We start from the raw sequence: 17,930 nt of genomic DNA on the forward strand, positions 1-17,930 counted from the left end.
GACGGATACAACTAAGTTTACGACACCTGCCGCCCAAACAATGTTATCATTAAAAGGAATACCCTAGACGGATTGTCAATCAGCTGTGAGTGAGAGACAGGCCAATGACCTTTTCATATATAGGCCGAGAGGCGCGGTGTACAGTCAGTCAAAGGGGGAAGTTTTGCTAGCGTATGCCGTCCCGAATTGAAAGCGATCGGATGCAACCAGACGGAACAAAATGAAAACTTTTCTTCTGTTATTTGACTTTCTAATTTAATACTTTTCATCTATTGTTTGACTTTCTAAGTTACGAATTGGGATGCACAAAAACAAATCTAAAGTCGAAAGAGGGAGATGGTAATCTCCGAAATAAAACTACCAACCGAACAACTTTTCTCAACAGGTACCTTTCGAGAGGTAGGCAGCCTCTTTAAATTAAATGCAAAAATCAAACCAATTATCCGTTTATACCTACCTGAGAGGATAGGTATTCAGTAGGAGTTACCCATACCTAATACACGAGGATGCTAGTAACCTCATAAAATAATTACTAGAACCGAATATTAAAATACAGACAGTCCTCATCCAAAATTTGGCATTTCGAGTAGACCTTACATATATCTCACATGATAATTGGCTGAATGGGTAGGCACACAACCTATCGTTAAAAAGCAGGCTAAATGTCGACAAGATCGTCGTGTGTTATCTATGTATTGACCTAGAAAGGGATGTAAATCCCCGACGGCGTGGGAGTTACAATGTTTTCTAGAGGTGGCTCGTAACTTAGGACCTTACGTGTCACATTTTCGCGACTAGATTCGTGACAAGGGATGTCATGGCTTTCCCCTTCTACACTCAGTAAAGTAGGTTATCCTGGAGGTGTTTGAGATTGGGGCAATTCTGAAATTGGTGATGAGACCTGGTTTTCTTTATTCTGGCGTGAAGGTTGCCGATTTGGAACAAGGGGAGACCCGGCCGGTTGTGATATCCAGACACGCAGATATCGATCGCCTTGCTCAAATTATCATCCATCAGTTTTGTTTGGTAAGAGGAGGAGTCAATCTTAGCTTGAAAAAAATTCATTTCCTTTCCTCTCCTTCCCCTCCCAAAATATATACATGGATGGCGCCGACAACTAACACCATAAACTTATCGTATGTATATCACATATATAAAATCTAACACTTTATTATATTCACATTACCCTACGATAGGTAGAATCGAGTAGCTAGTGGGGGGGGGGAGCAGGCGACTTAGAAGATAAGGTTTATGAAATGGTTTTAAAACACAGCGGTAATGGATTCAACTCACTCTATCTCAAAAGAACCAAGGGATACCACACATACATAAATAACTAGGTTTCTAAACCGAGAAACAAAAAACCAACACAACGTTCGGTGAAGCCTTTTTATACTGAACCGTCACGTGAAATGAGTACGTTCAAGGTCGTACGTCACGTAGACAAACTAGGATGTACACTCTTGAAGGGGTGTGTAATAAAGAAAAGACGGCAGGGAGGACCTTCCCTCCCCGGATATATATATAACCAAAGCCTTATGGAAAAGTTACCTACGGGACTTAAGGAAAATTATCGTAGAAAGAAGAGAAGGAAAAGTTTGAAGTAGAAAGGGCAGATCATTACAATTTTAAAACAGACTAGACAGACTAACACAGTTTAATGGATTTTTTTTTCATTTATACATTAAAAGATGTTCTTCTGGAGTTTCAAAGAAAGAATGTGTCACTCATCAATAAAACTGCTGAGGAAATAGCTTTTAAGAGTTCTTGTCAATGTTGTTTTGCTCCTTGCTGAAAGTTTTAGGTTACTAGGTAATAAGTGTATTCGATTTTGTGATCGTGTTTTGTGTTGGTGTATGTCGGAATCAAATACTGGTTTGGTGTTGGTGTGGGAGGAGTAATGAATTATTTGTAGAATCGCAGTTGCGATGTTATATTTTGGCAGAATCGTAAAATAAAGTATTTGTGTCTTTGAGTAAATATATCTTTGACATGTGTATCCCAATGGTAGATGATATATCGAGCGGTATATAGAGCCTTACGGCTCTATTTTTATAAAAAAATAATCAACACCTGAAAAGCTCCAGGCTACCCTTTGTCAAGGATCAATGCATGCCACTGATTTTTATTATTATTACAGAAACAAATCTCGCCGAAAAAAGGTAAATATTGCAAGGGCTTGTGTCTTTAAGATTGAGTTTTTTTTTTTTAAATTTTATTTTATTTTTTAGTTATTTTAATTTGTATATTTTTTTGGTGGAAAGTAGTCACTTTGTGGTTTGGTTGTAATACCAATAGATAAACTAACTAAACAATAATGATTGTAGTTAAACGACAAAATAATTTGGAAATAGAGAGTAAAAATACTAATGTCATGCAATGTATGTTCATTATGTAAATAAAAAACAACTTCGAAAGGAGTTTTTCAAAATCGGATGAGTATCAAAATGTAGGGGGGCAAATTTAAATAAATTACCATTTTTCATAGTAAATGTAAAAGAGTTCGAGAAATTGATGATTTATTAAATAACGGGCGAACATGGTATGAAAATAATTATATCATAAACCCGAAGAGCTTTTCATCCTAATGTTGATTTTGGCGAAAATTTTTCCGTAAAACACACACGTTAATCCGGCTTACAAAAATTTTATTTTCGGCATTTAGAAGAGTTTTCAAGGATTTAAAAATACACATACTAGACAAAAACAAACAAAAAACTTTTTCTTTCTATAATTATTCAATTGAAATTTTATTTTATTTACGAGAGCCAAACAAATTAAAAAAAATATTTTTATGATGCAAAAGGCTGAAACGTAGCTCTTATACGAGCCTCTTACAAGAGACAGGTAGATCTGTTGAAGATTTTTAATTTAAACTTTATCTAAAACAAACAATGAAAGAACTTTGTAGTTCTTTGATCATCTTCAGACAAAACTTTTACTTTGATGTTATGTATGTCCATGAAGCAGAGTCAAGTATTTTAATATAGAGTGAAAGTCGTTAGGAACAACCTCATCAGGTCTGTCCCAAGAGTTGCGTCATCTTTTTTCTAAGATCATATGATTTACTTTAGTCATGACCTGCGATTAGATAGATATTGGAAACAATGTGTTTTCGAGTATTAGTTTAACCTGCAGCACCGGAGCAATTAGCAAACCATCCTTCTGCAATGTAAATAACCCCAGCCTATCTCCGGAGATGACAGTACAAGAAACTGCCCCCTTAACAGAACGGAGACTGCACGGGCGTGTTGTTGATGGCTAAGTGAATTTCCCATCTGGCCAGCTTTGCCGAACAATGGTGGGTAGAGTATTAGGTTACCTGCAGCACCGAAGCAATCAGCAATCCATCCTTCTGCAATGAAAATAACCCCAGCCTATCTCCGGAGATGACAATACAAGATAACTGCCCCCGTTCCCCAGACTTGAGGTCGTGCGGATAACAGAGCGAAGATAGCACGGGCTGTTGATGGCCAAGTGAGTCTTCCACCTTGCCAGTTTTGCCGAACAATGGTGGTTAGAGTATTAGGTTACCTGCAGAACCGAAGCAATAGGCAATCCATCCTTCTGCCATGAAAAGAACACTGGCATATCTCCGGAGATGACAGTGCAAGATAACTGCGCCCGTTCTCCAGACTTGAGGTCGGGCGGGTAAGAGAGCGGAGACAATACGGGCGGGCTGTTGATGGCCAGGTGAATCTCTCGCTTGGCCAGCTCGCCGCCAGGGCTGCCCACGGAGCAGGTGAGCGTCCCGGAGTCCTTGGACGGGTTCAGTCGGAGGATCTTCAGGGAGCTGCCGTCCACGCTCTGAACATAGCGAGGCTCGGCGTTCAGCTCGAATCGGGTGGTGTCCCATTTAACGAAGCTGAAATTGATGATAATAAAGTGTTTGGCTTAGCTATCGTAAATGTCTAAGATACAAGACAGCAATGGTGTCTTCATCACCCGTGTATTGGAAGAAGCTTGTTCTGAGATAAATGACATTAAACTTTTTTGAACATTTTGTTACTTCCCTCGCAAACTAAGAGTAAGTAACACTTTCAAATTTGGCTAGCGGTTAGATTGAAATGTTGTTAAAAAAATTCAAATATATCTTGTATTTTGAAAGTCATGATATGTTTTCTTTTTTTTTAAACATTTCAAATAATTTCTCTATCATACCATCCCCCAAATTCTAAATTGTTGCAACTATTAGTTTGTGAGGAAAATAGAAAAATGTAAAAAAAAAATCATTCATCACAAAATTAGCTTTATGGAGATACAGCATATTGCCACATCACGCGATACGAACGTGGCACAGATAGTGAGTGAGAGCGAGACAAAAACGCTGTAAACATCTCAGACTCAAAAAATCAAACATATACCGCACGGCAACTGGATTGTACCTAATGGTAAAACAGCGTATTTGTGGGCTTGTCCTGACATAATGCAGTATTTTTAGTTGCAACGTTCTTCCATTACAAAATCATTTTTTTGCAGTTACAGCATTGTTCCAATGTAAATTCCTTTGGAATTAACTACAATAAACAAATAAAAGTAATATATAATAAAAACACATAAATTTGTTTTTGACCACGATAGTTTTATTTTCACTCTACCGGTTTCGGAAGATCCCTTCCTTCGTCAGGAGAATATTTAAAACTTTTTAAATATTCTTCTTTATAAAAATTATGATGAGCCACAAAGTGAATGCTTTTTACAATTACGAAATAAAAGTAAGTTTGTACAATGTAACTCGACAAATGGAATTTTTATAACTTTTTAAAGGTAAAATGCTGTATCTATAGATACGGCATATTACCATAACACGGGCATCGTGATAAAGAGAGGTATGACAGAATTTGTATTGTTATTGCTGACAATATATCTTTGGTCTTAGGTCAACATTGAGAGGTTTTAAGTTTTTTTGTAGCGCCACACCAAATTCCTTTATATTTTCACATTCTCAGCTCCTTTTCTCTTAAAAATTGCCAGTCGTCATTAAAATACAGTCTTTGATTACACTATAATATAAATCATAGAAAAAAAATCTTTAGACAACATACGTAATGATTAAAAAATATAGTTACCTTATCGGATATCCGTAGTACGGACATAATATGGTTAAATCACTTCCCGTAATACCACGAACAGAAGTTATTGATCGAATGTAGGGAGGCCCTGCAAGAAAACAGACGGATTTATCACTACTAGCTTCACTAATTAAGGCGATGCACTACGTCGTGTAATATTTTAAATTGAGCCGCTATCAATAACAACCCTTACGTATATGGCGATTAGGTTTAAATTCCCGCTTAACACCATCCGCCTGTTTTGATTTATGCAAGAAAAAAACAAGGTCAAAAAGTGCCTTTTATTTTATTTTGTGAATGTTCAGGCATAAATATTAAATTTTTTTTCGATCATTTTATAAATAACTTAATTTACCACATTATACAATAAAATTATAACCGAAAATGGGTTCGTCAATAGGAGATTTTTAACTTTAAAGCAGTTTTCATAGGCCTTTACATTATTTTTTTCTGGGCTTATAAAAAGACTTATGTAAAAAATACTCGATTATTTTAAAGGCCAAGATGTATTATACTCGCAGTATTTATATTTATTTATTAAGCGACCAAATTTTCAAACCAAAAACACATGATTTTGCATTACTTTTAATTATATAATGCATGTATTTTCGTAAAAAAATATGAATAATTACCGTAAACGTTCAACCTTGCCGTGTGCGTACTATGTCCCTTAGAGTTGGTGGATCTGCATTCATAAAGTCCTCCGTCTTCCACCCTGACTCCTGTTATATTCAGGTGGGTTATTACAATGCCCGCGTGGTCCACGTATTGACCAATCATATACCTGATACAAAGAAGACAAGTAAATCAGTCAAATTTATATTGATGCACTACTGAAGACCTTGTTTTCCTAATTGGAATTCAGTTTCTAGGGAAATGGAAAACCGTTATAAATTTGTTTTACCTTATGTATTTTAAAACCATAGAAGTACTTGTTGATTATATTCATTTGTTCATATTACATTCATTTGTGCTTGTTTTGTTATATTAGGCTTATACTGTTTCTTACATATTTATATTTATATACGAGTCGTATCCAGAAAGTAAGTGTACTGAATTTTTGTAGGTTACAATTTTTTTTATTGAAACATAAAAACTACGTGGTTACCGTAGTACATATGTAAGCTATTTTTCGACATAGTCGCCATTCCTCCCAATGCAGGTGGTGAAGCGGAGTATCAACTTTTTGATGCTTTCCTCGAAGTAGTTTCCCGCCAACCCCTTCGTCCACTTCTCCACCTCCCCCTTTACCTCCTCGTCGGTTGAAAACCTTTTTCTACCCATGTACAGCTTCAGGGAGGTAAAGAGATAAAAATCTGAAGGTGCTAGGTCAGGGGAATGCGCGGGGTGGTTTAGGACATCCCGTTTAAACGAAGCAAGCAGTTCCTTCGTTGCGTTGGCCGTGTGTGGTCTGGCATTGTCGTGCAGCAGGCTGACTCCCTTTGTCAGCATGCCTCTCCTCTTGTTTTGAATCGCCTTCCGCAATTTTTTAGGGTCTCACAGTATCTTGCAGAGTCGATGGTCTCCCTTTGAGGCAGATATTCAATGAAAATTATGCCTTGACAGTCCAAAAACACGGATGCCATAATTTTCTTGGCTGAAATTGTGGTTTTGAACTTTTTAGCGGAGGGTGAAGAGGTGAGAACCATTTTTAAGCTCGCGATACCACTTGTACATACTCGTACGATTCATAGCTTTATCACCATATGCAGTTTTCACCAAATTATAAACCTCAAACGGAGGTTTTCACTTCCAAACGACATAACGGATGACGCCGCGTATTTCGCACTTGGCGGGAGATTGGATTGACATTTTTCACGAAACGTGTTGTCGCGTCGACACTTCTCAACGTACTGACCTTGAACCTGTCTCGTTGCGGAGGGGAAGAGTCAGGCTACACGTATGTGTAGCTAACATGTCGAAAATAAAATTCGTTCGGTCGTGAGAGCCTCAGTTCACTTACTTTCTGGATACGCCTCGTATGTTGGTTAATTCTGTAATTTAACCAACTTATCATTTATTGTTAATTTATCATCAACATTATACATACCTACATACTGTTTACCATTGTACCATGTTATTGCAAAAATGTTGTCATTATGTACCTGCTGACAAACTACATAAGTAGTTTAGCAGGTTTGAATGTTAATAAATAAAAAAAGATACCATAAATCATTAATTTAGGGTTCCATGATAACTCAACACAGTGAAAATTCAACACACTTTTAAAAAGTGATATAAAGTCACTAAAAAACGATGAAAAAAAAAATAAACCTAACCTAACCTAACCTACTTAACCCAGTTAATAAAGTTTCTATTTCATCACTTTCCATGACTTTATATAACTTTTTAAAGATGTGATGAATTATCATTTTGATGATTTATCCGGTTACCTTAATTTAGATATGAAATAAACAATCTTTATTTTAACACTTCTATTTATTGATACTTTAGACCAGGGGTCTCCAAACTTTTCAGCCGGAGGGCCACATTGACTACTCCAGTGAGTTCGGAGGGCCAAAACTGTTTTAATTTCTAGACACCCATATTTTCGTCCACGGGGGGGGGGGGGAGTAAAAGTAAAAAGTGGAGAATAAAATTTCCAGGGATCATATTTCTTCATAAATCATTTCACTTCAAACTCACTCCAATCCCCCAGATATGACGTGGAATCCGTTAAGTTGGCAACACTGCGCTTACGCTAGTGTTCAATTACTAAATTGTGTTGTATTGTATTGTCACAACTGCGACGCTTGCTTCATCTCGTGGTTACACGCGGAAATAAGTAGTGGTAGTACCCTATATCTATACTTATGGACGCAATGTATTGGTGCCCAGTACCTCGCCAATGAGCATATATATTCGCACGAAAAAATTAGCGGTGGATTCGCCCCTTCTGAGTAAGGTCTTAGCCATTAGTTGTCGCGGGCCTGATTGATGAAAATGGTCATAAGATGTCGCGGGCCGGATGGATGACACTGGCGGGCCGGACACAGCCCGCGGGCCGTAGTTTGGAGACCCCTGCTTTAGACGTCGCTATAAAACTAACTAATCAAAAATATTATTAATTTCTAAACAATAAGTTACGGACCAACAAAATCTAGTAGCATTTTTTGTTTACATGAAAATCGTAATCTTTTTAAATAAATGGACATGGAACTTGTAAAACTTTACAGGATTTGTACGTTTAAGCTTAGCGGAAACATTTAATATCCTAAAATTAGAAATATATTTCTTATGCAAAAAAAATAATGTTTTGAACTAAACTTGAAACTTTTTTTTTGTTGTTTTTCATTACGATTGATGATGTTGATTGAATTGATTAAAAGCGGTTTTAAGAAATTTTTGTAATAATTTTTTTTCATTATTTATTTATTTGTCGTATTTTGAATAGGAACATAGTTATCCATGCCCTGTTAAATCTTGAGTCCATTCGCTCACAGGCAACTGAAACTGGAGGCCTACTCTGTATCCTTCGGTTTAATAAACCAATAAGTTCGTGGTTTAACCTTTCCTTGCCGGTGCTACAAACTGAGTGAACATCGTCTCGAATTAATAAAATATCTCTTTAAATATACTAAAAACAGAGTTAAAATTTTAGGCATTCCTCCGCAATACATTTATGTATTGCATTAAGTGATTACAATATATAAATATTTACGGAGTGTATAGCACCGGAGGACGAGGAATTTTTGAACACCGTAACGGAAGGGTTGAAATGCGTTTGTGACGTGGCTAAACCGGCGGCAGGAAAGTTTCGAAAGATACAGAGGTTGGCAACTGCCAGTTGCAAACTGGTCGTCGAGCTTTTTTCACGGCGCAACTCAAGTTTGCGATTTCACAAATTATCTAAGCTTGTTTAACCATAGAATGAAGAAGAACACTTCAGCTGTCATCTGTCAATATTGTATAGAGTTGAAAATGACTGCAAAATCAAGGAATGCTAAAGCAGCCATTTTTCTTTTCTTGCAAATCAGGAAGCCTATAGTCGTAAATAAACGGGAATTTTTCTACCTACTGAAAAAAATTAATGTTTCCCCGTTTGGACATATTTTTTAAATTTATTTTTTTATTTTTTATTTAACAATTTTTTATATAAGATAATGTGTCCTTACTGGGGTACCCCGTTCTAAGGTCACATTGTACATGGTTGTATGTTTGAAATAGTATAAGTACATATGTTAAAATACTACATAGAAAATTAAAAAACAATATTTAGAGAAAAAAAAAAACATAATACAAGCTTTAGTCTTTGTTGGGTTGCAAAATTGTATCTATATTTTTCCTTCCCTTATCCATAATCCATTTCTTAATGTTTCTTTTGAAGTCAGTTATTTTTTTAATGTTTTTTATTTCAAAAGGGAGGACATTAAATAATTTTATAGAATAATACTGCATATTTCTTTGTCCAAAAGTTATTTTAGTTTAGGTTGGTGTAACATACGTTGTAGTGTGGATCTTGTGAGTCTGTCTGAGTTTGTCTGTGTAAAGTTGTCCTGGTTTTTGAATGCGTAAATTAGTATATCTTTTCCGTATAATTGTTTTGGTGTTCAGGGTTTTAAAAACATAGTCGGTAGGAGTTCTGATGGGGATCCTAAGTATAATTTTTAGAATTGCCTTTTGTGTTATGAGGACTGGTTTTATAGTGGAATCGCATGAGCTTCCCCATCCGATAAGACCATATTGTAGTTGAGATTGGGCTAATGCGTAGTAGATTTGAATTAATTGTTCTTTATCTAAAATGTTTCTTATTGTTTTGAAGAAATAGGTTATTTTTTTAAATTTGTTGCTCACATTTTTTATTTGGGGGTTCCAATTTAAGTTTTGATCAATAATTATCCCAAGGTATTTTATTGTTTGAATTTCAATCAATTTTGGGCAGTTGCAAGGAATTTCATGGTTCGCGGTTAAACAATTTTTATGAATTTTTATGTTTATTTTTGAATTGATTTTATCTATCTGTTTGTTGTAAATTTTGAATTTAATATATTTAGTTTTTGTATCATTAAATGTTAGTGAATTTGTATCAAGCCATTGTTTTACCTGATTCATCCCTTCTTCAGCTTTTACGAATACAGTCTCCCACGACTTTCCATGGAAGAGAAGAACTGTGTCGTCTGCGAAACTAATTACTGAGCCGTGACAGTTTAGATTACATAGATCATTTATATATATCAGGAATAAAATCGGCCCTAAGACACTGCCTTGTGGAACTCCGTATTGAATTGGTATTGGTTGACTTGATTCATTTTTAATCCTGACTAGTTGTGACCTTTCTGACATAAAGCTTTGAATGAGATTTAGTTCACGACCTACGATTCCAATCTTTTTGAGTTTTTCTAGTAGATATGTATGATCAATTGTATCAAAAGCTTTACATAGATCTAAAAATATACCGATACACTTATTACCATTATCGAGACTATGTTTTATACTTTTAACAATAGAGGCGATGGCATCGGAAGTTCCCATATTTTTTCTAAAGCCGTATTGATTTTCAGATAGTATGCGGTTTTTTTCAAAATATTGAGTGAGCTGTTTCTTAATAACTTTCTCTACTATTTTTGAAAGATTATTCAATATTGTTATCGGTCTATAGTTACTTATATCCGCTTTATTTCCGGCTTTAAAGATTGGTATAACAGAACCAAATTTAAGCAATGCAGGAAAGATACCATCCTTGATACATCTGTTCACAAGGTGGAGAAGTGGTTGGATTAGTTCATCTCTAGTTGATTTAATTATTCTCATTGAAATGCCATCTGATCCGGAAGTGAGTGTTGGTTTTAATGAATCTATAATGATTTTAATGTCATCTGCCGTAACTGTATTTAATTTAAAGGTGATATTATTAGTGAGTGCGTTGTTATTCTCATTAGCAGTACGAAGAGGTTTAATGATTTTTTTAGCTAAATTAGAACCGACATTGGAGAAATATTCATTTACAAATTGGACTATTTCCCTTGGATGTTCTTCCATATTTAATTTTTGATTTGGTGTATCCAGTTCGGAAATATCACTGTTTGTATTGTTGTTAGTATATGTCATCTCCCTAATAATTTTCCAGACAAGTTTAGGGTCGTTATTACAGTCTTGAATCTGACTTTTATAATAGTTACCTCTGGCATATTTCAGAAGTTTGGAACACATATTTCTATAATGTTTATAAAGATTTAGTAATGAAAGATCAAGTGATGCTCTTATGATAGCTCTTGAGGCATCGACAAATCGCAATTTCTCGAAAACTAGCAAATCTATGGACATCTCTCACTGGCATTTCTATGGAAACGCGCAGGCGATTTGTGTCGCCGTTGAAAACTGGTTGCGCCGTTTGCGGACCGCCATTGAAATACACAGGATAGCAACACGAGTTGTCAACTAGTTTTTTCAGTTATACCGTCAGCGGATGGACTAATACATGTATTATTATAAAAAAAACATTTTAGAATAAATCAATCACATATTTTTGAAATCCAACTTTAAATTCGTTTAATTTTAATTTTTTTTTGTTGTTCGCAAAAATTTAATTTTTTGTAATCGATTTTGTATTCGTATTTTTCCTATAAATTTTATGTGTACAGTGTTGTAGCAGTAGGCATCCAATGTAAGGCATAATGTTTTGTGGCTGCGGCTGTAAAAGTAGCAGGAAAAAATATTGCTAAATATTTACCGCACTTCAAGGTATATCTTATGGAAGTAATACATTTATGTATTACATTTATCTAATTATACAAAAAATTTGACTACCATAATACGGACATGTGTCTAGTGTGGTAGTCGAAAAGCATGTAAAAACCTGTATCCAAATATATTTTTATGAATAAAGAAAAAAAAAAAAAAAAAAAAACTTCGTTTCAACAATTTACCCGAGGAAGAACTATTTACATGCAAAAAGTATGTTGGTAGTTTCTTCTTCTGGGTTAATTTAGTAATTTATGTATCTTCAGATTAAAACGAAACTTTCGCAAACGTCAATCTATAATAAAATAATCCAAAATGGCGACAAAAGGATCGTTTTATCAGGGAAATTTTTAACTTTGAATAAAAATGGAATGTACCTAATGCTTCTTTTACAATCTCTCCTGATGTAAATAAGTTGAAACGAAGTGTAATTTCCGTAATCTGTGCTAATTTAAAGTGCGGCGATAAATATTTAAAGTATACGTTGTACATATGTATGATATATTGGCCCGAAGTCGCGGCGAAGTCAACGAATCCACTGAATGAATTTTAGAATATATTTATTTATTTATTATTTTTATTTTAGCCATTTGTTTCAAAATAAAAAAACAATATGTATATATACCTATATATATATAAATTTTCTTACGGTTAAAATGGCATCATTTAAATTTTTTTATTACATTTTCTTTTGATTAACATGGCTCCTACAATCAGGTTGTAGGCAATACAAAAATTTTGCGAATTAATTTTATACTTATATATTTTTTGTTGTTCGAATAAGAATGCTGCAGACTTATTAGTATTAGTCTAGGGACATTTACACTAATGACCAACTATTTTTGTAACTTAATTATGTTTGTTAAATGTCCTGCTTGTGTGAAATAAATAAATAAAATTATAAATACATTGCACTGCATTAAAATAAAGTTGGTAGCATTGAAGTGGTGTACCTGTGTGAAGATGGAGAGAGTATCTGGCTATCCAGCATCCACTCGAATCTCGGGGGAGGATCTCCCGAGGCAGAGCACTTGAGGGAGATGTGAACTCCTGGTTGGACCGCTTGCTCCAGGAAGTTGTAAATCATTTGCGGGGGCAAGCCTGGACAGTCAAATCATGGTAATTTAAATTTAAAGTATAATCAAATATTGGTCATTAAAATTATAATTTACAAATGATTTATTCACCAGGCAATAAAAAACAGTGCGACAAATTTTGAATAAACTTTAACAAGGTTTGAGAACAAAATTAACGTCGGAATTTAATTAATTAATTTATTAACGCCCTATTAGGCTTTTACAATAAGATTATAAAATAAATTAAAAATTCCAGTAACTTAAACTTAACAACAATAAATTTAAAATAACAATTATAATAAAAAAATTACGAGTTCCATTATTAAATCACCCTAGATTATGATGTAGATAGAATCTTAGAGGAAATATATATTTCCTCGAAGCGTAAAACCTTCTCCATTCGTCTTGGAGAAAATATACACATTTTCTTGAAGCCTTTAAAATAACATTGAATAAAGAATAAAACTAGAAATGCCTTGAGGGGTTGTTTGTTGATTCAAATATTTTCCTAATAGTGGCTTAAATTTGCAAACACAACTATGTTTATGAAATTCAAATTGGATTGAGATCTACGATATCAGGCGTAAGTGAGCGAAATGGAAAATTTGTTTCCAAAATTAAATAAATTTGTATGGAAGACACGTCTAGTATTCTTCTTTATTCTATGTGAAGTAACTACTAATTTCTAGACAAAGAGTAAAAATAAATATAGTGATTATTTTTGGGTATTTAGTATCGGTATCTCCTTCTTTGGCCAACGTTTCGGAAATCTTCAGTGTTCATCATCGGGGCAGATTTGTAATAATAACCCAAAATAAATCTTTTATACTTAATATTTTTGGCCGTGCAAAACTTAAATCATGTGGGTAAAAATATTGTATACTATATTATTCCAGCAACAAGAACCTCTATGGCACAGTCACAACTTAATTTTCTTGCTCCTTAAATCTTCAACAATTTACCAATAGAAATAAAGTCAATTGCCAAATACGAAAGTTTCAGGAAGGCGCTTGGGGACTTTTTGATGAGTGTGGTGATAGTGTCGGTAACCTGCTTCTCGTACTCAGATATAGGTGTATCTATATATTGTTTACATGTGTGAGGAAGAAGATACATGTATGTAAGTATATGTATGTGTGTGTATGTATGCATATGTATAAGCATATATGCATGTATATATATATATATATATATATGTGTATGTATATACTTGCGTGTGTATGTATGTATGTACATATGTGTACTACTTTATATATTTGTGTTTATTTTATAGAAAACTTTGGCAATTTTGTGAGTCATTGAAAACATTTTTACAAATTTTCAATATTTTTTTTTAATTCTACCAAAAGATGTTTACACTATACTTAAATTCAAACTAATTATCCTCCATTGGTCACCATGAAACAGGCAGCTGCCTAGTATGGTGCTCTAATGTATCTTATCTAAATAAATGTATTAATCATGTAACATAACATAAATAAAAAATAAATAAAAATAAAATGTTAAAAATACACACTGGGACCACAGCGATTTTTAAAGTTATACCCTTGCACCTTTGAATCATATTATTTATATTGCCATTTAAACGTTTGCAGTGTCCTCCATTTTATTCTAGTATTATTTGTCAGACTGTACCTTTAATGCTTCGTTTTCTTCGTGTGTTGATCGATGAGAAGTGGTTCTTTGACAAGTGGCAGAGCATTTGAGTTTCACGTTGTGGGTCGAATAACTTAAAATATTTCAAGTTGTATTTTGACCATCTTTTCGGGTGGCCTTTTCCTCTGTGCAAGTTTCGTTTTTTCAGCAATAAATGCCACCTGAAATAATATATTTTTTAAATGGCTTATTCGTTTTTATAAAGGTACGTAACTAAAAACGAGTGATTTGTGTAATAAATGAAATAATAAGTTAGTATAGGCACTTAAAAAAATAATTTAAAAAGAGTTCCCTGGACATTTAAATTAAGTTTACACCTTTGGCTGGATTCAAATAATGTCTGCATTTTATTAGGCATTTGGCCCGGGACAAAACAAAATTCAAATCATTATTAAAACCATTGGTCCATTGAAGGATTCGGAAAAATGTATAGGATGGGTGGTGTTAATTATTGGACCATCATACTTCCTGGCAACATCGATAAGATCGGTGTCTGGGACTATATCGTATAGTATTAGAAGCCAGAATGCGGTCCTCACCAGTGGCGGTTTGTCAAGAGTGCAGAGGCACGACATTTAAAAAAGTATTAGGTAAATTGTTTACCTACAATAAAATATGTTTGCGCTAATTACTAGAACAAGATAGATTCGCGAGTAGATAGAGTCGATTCGCGATAAAATTAATCCAAATACGAAACAAATCTTTGTCTCTAGAGCTAATAGTAAATGATCGGTTCTACTTCGGAAGTGTTAGTTATTTGAGGCGCGCCTCAAACTAAACAGCGCGGGACCATGTAAGCTACCGTTCCATGGGACTTCCCAACCCCCCTCCACCTACATGAAGTCAGCGATTCTTGGAGGCGGGTCCTATCTCCGCCTCATTAGCGCATAATTATTGTACGGCGATGAATAGTATGGCCGCTTCACCCTGGTATAAGGAGTTACACAAAGAAAACCAGTCATAGTGAAATACATAGGTAATATTTAAATTGAAGTTCTTAGTATATTATATTTTGAATGTACCTATAGTTATGTTTATGTTTCCTCCCTTTTCTCCTCATTTTTTTACGGAGGCACAGCCTCCCCTGCCTCATGCACGAATCGCCACTGGTCCTCACAATTTGCAAACGGATCTCCTTCAGGCGTCCGGTCTAATCTGCACACAGGGCCCCGTCTTTGTCTATACACATTGTCCGATAAACGCATGATTATCATTGACTCCGCCGTTTTGATTTTCCGTGCAGTTTGGTCGTAGCCTGGCGAGAATCTGTACGCTTGCACTGAGGTTAAAGTCTAAATCTAAATAATCATATGCATTCTTTGAAATCCCTGAGAGAAATCACCAAAAAACTTCGATTCGTGGTTTTGTTGTATTCAGTAATGCACTCTTGTTCTGAATTCTTCAGATTAATTAGTAATATTACATAATGGCTTATGGCTGGCTACCAGGGGAGGCAATTCTTTCACGTCCGATACCAAATCGGAAGTGATTTGTTTACGTCATCTTTCAAATTGGTTAAATATCGAATAATAACTACTTGGGCCTGTTTCTGTGACCTACTAAATGGGGCTATCGTTCCTTATTGCCTGGCACGGGATTGTTCGAGTGTTAGTACCGCTTATGGCTAACGAGGACATTAGTTTTCTCGCTTAGGAATGGGCGGAATACTGTCGTTTTATTCTTTGTTTATTACATAATGGTTACTATAATACTTTGTCACTAAACTGGTAAAGACTAATTTGGTAAAATACATTTTTTCATAAACGGACCAACGGAATTGTTTCGCGGGCAGATTTATTAACTAGGCGCAGTATAGAAGTAATTAATTTTAACATCTTGCAATTATTAAGATTTCGTAATACAGAAAATAACTAGTTTAGGCTCAGTCAAAGCCAGAATAAGTGTACATCTATAAAATCTGGTTTATCGTAAATTTGCGTCAAAAGCTTTAGATAGGTCAGGGATCTGATAAGTTGTGCATTCAATAACTGACAATGAAAAAATATAAATAAAAATTATTCTACTAATTTCAAACTGCTTTTGCTGCTTCAAAGATTGAAGTTTTCAACATAATTTTTAAAAAATTGACTACCCTATCGTCATCATTACTTGTGAATGAAATAACATTAATAAATATCATGTGTACCTGCATATAATCTTTTGTAGCACCCATGCTAATTAATATTACATAATAAATAATAATGTACTCTTTGGAGATCGAGAAAATGGCACGTAATAAATAACATTTTTTTTTGGATTTTTTTTCATTTTTTTTCGCCAGGGCGCTGAAACAAATTGCATGAGTCTTACTCTATACTACACCTTAAAATTTTTTTATTTGACTGAAAGTCAAAGATGTGCTCCTGTGTTCACTCTCCACCTTCTCGTTAAATGTCAAAAAATCATTATGAGTGTTAACTAATTGTAAATAAACTTGAAAGTAACTTTATAAGTGTTATTATTTGATATAGTATCCTATCTTTAACACCCGTAGTCCTGGTTTTTGCCTCCACATAAGAAAAAGCGATATGTCTTTATAGTAGTACCCACTTGGCTACGTAAAGATACATGCCCCATGTCGTCTATTTAAAAAAGATTTTTTTAATCTACTTTATGTTATTCTCTTAGGTGGGTAAAATCAACTTAAAAAACTTACATTGATAACCCTAATTATTTGAATGAAAAATTAATAATTGATGACTTCAATTTTGTACATCACAAAAGAAACAACCAACAAAAATTCTTGTTTTAATTCGATCATAGATATAAAATGATGGATTGTTAGTTTTAAAATACAGCAATTATTTCACATGGAAGTAAAATAGGCCGGGAAATTAATCAAATTAAAAGCACAGCAATTTATGACATTCTTAGGAACAAGGAAAATACGGGTAGTTTTTCCAACACTGTGTAACTTGCTCGTTATTAATCTAAGTATTTGTGAACGACTATATGAAATTTATGTCAGTAAACAATAATAAAATAATTCAAACATTGCTTACTCATCGGCATAGATATCCTGTATTGACGGGCAAAGAATAATGTTCTGGAAGTTCGTTTTCTCTTCAATATTGGTCCCAGTCAATCCGACGTTGAAATTTTCTGTAACAAAGAGAATGTAGTTTGATAGATTAATATAAATACATCGTTGTCTGAACATTTTAATCTTCGTAAAGAAAAGCTTTGGGTCTAATGTTTTATTTGTTGAAAAATAACAGTATTAGGTGTCAATTTCTTTTGAAGTAGACATAAAATTATTTGATAAGTTTTGCTTGTAAATTTTTAGATTAATTTAATTAATTAGTTATTTCCAAAAGGAGCAACGTTACACTCATTTTAATCATTTCCTTTGTAGGCACAACAGGAAGCAAAATTGTCACATCACTATGTTAATGATGTTAATGCCATCACTATTATTATTGTCGTCTATTGTAAATTAGTGTGT

At 34.3% G+C, this 17,930-nt stretch overlaps 1 protein-coding gene across 1 annotated transcript in view; it reads right to left on the reverse strand.

Annotated features, from left to right (window-relative positions):
• The window catches only part of LOC149416949 (cell adhesion molecule Dscam2-like), a 546,393-nt gene that overhangs the window by 26,107 nt on the left and 502,356 nt on the right, over positions 1-17,930 (reverse strand). The window contains exons 9-14 of the mRNA XM_089641351.1: positions 17,488-17,587; positions 14,465-14,646; positions 12,707-12,854; positions 5,705-5,856; positions 5,070-5,160; positions 3,535-3,865 (exon numbers count right to left, since the gene is read on the reverse strand). Coding sequence (XP_089497477.1) covers positions 3,535-3,865; positions 5,070-5,160; positions 5,705-5,856; positions 12,707-12,854; positions 14,465-14,646; positions 17,488-17,587 — 1,004 coding nt within the window. The remainder of the gene's footprint in view (positions 1-3,534; positions 3,866-5,069; positions 5,161-5,704; positions 5,857-12,706; positions 12,855-14,464; positions 14,647-17,487; positions 17,588-17,930) is intronic.

Source organism: Hesperophylax consimilis, chromosome 16 (assembly GCF_061612785.1).
Source record: "Hesperophylax consimilis isolate HC1 chromosome 16, BYU_Hcon_1.0, whole genome shotgun sequence".
In the NCBI taxonomy this organism is placed as follows: Eukaryota; Metazoa; Arthropoda; class Insecta; order Trichoptera; family Limnephilidae; genus Hesperophylax; species Hesperophylax consimilis.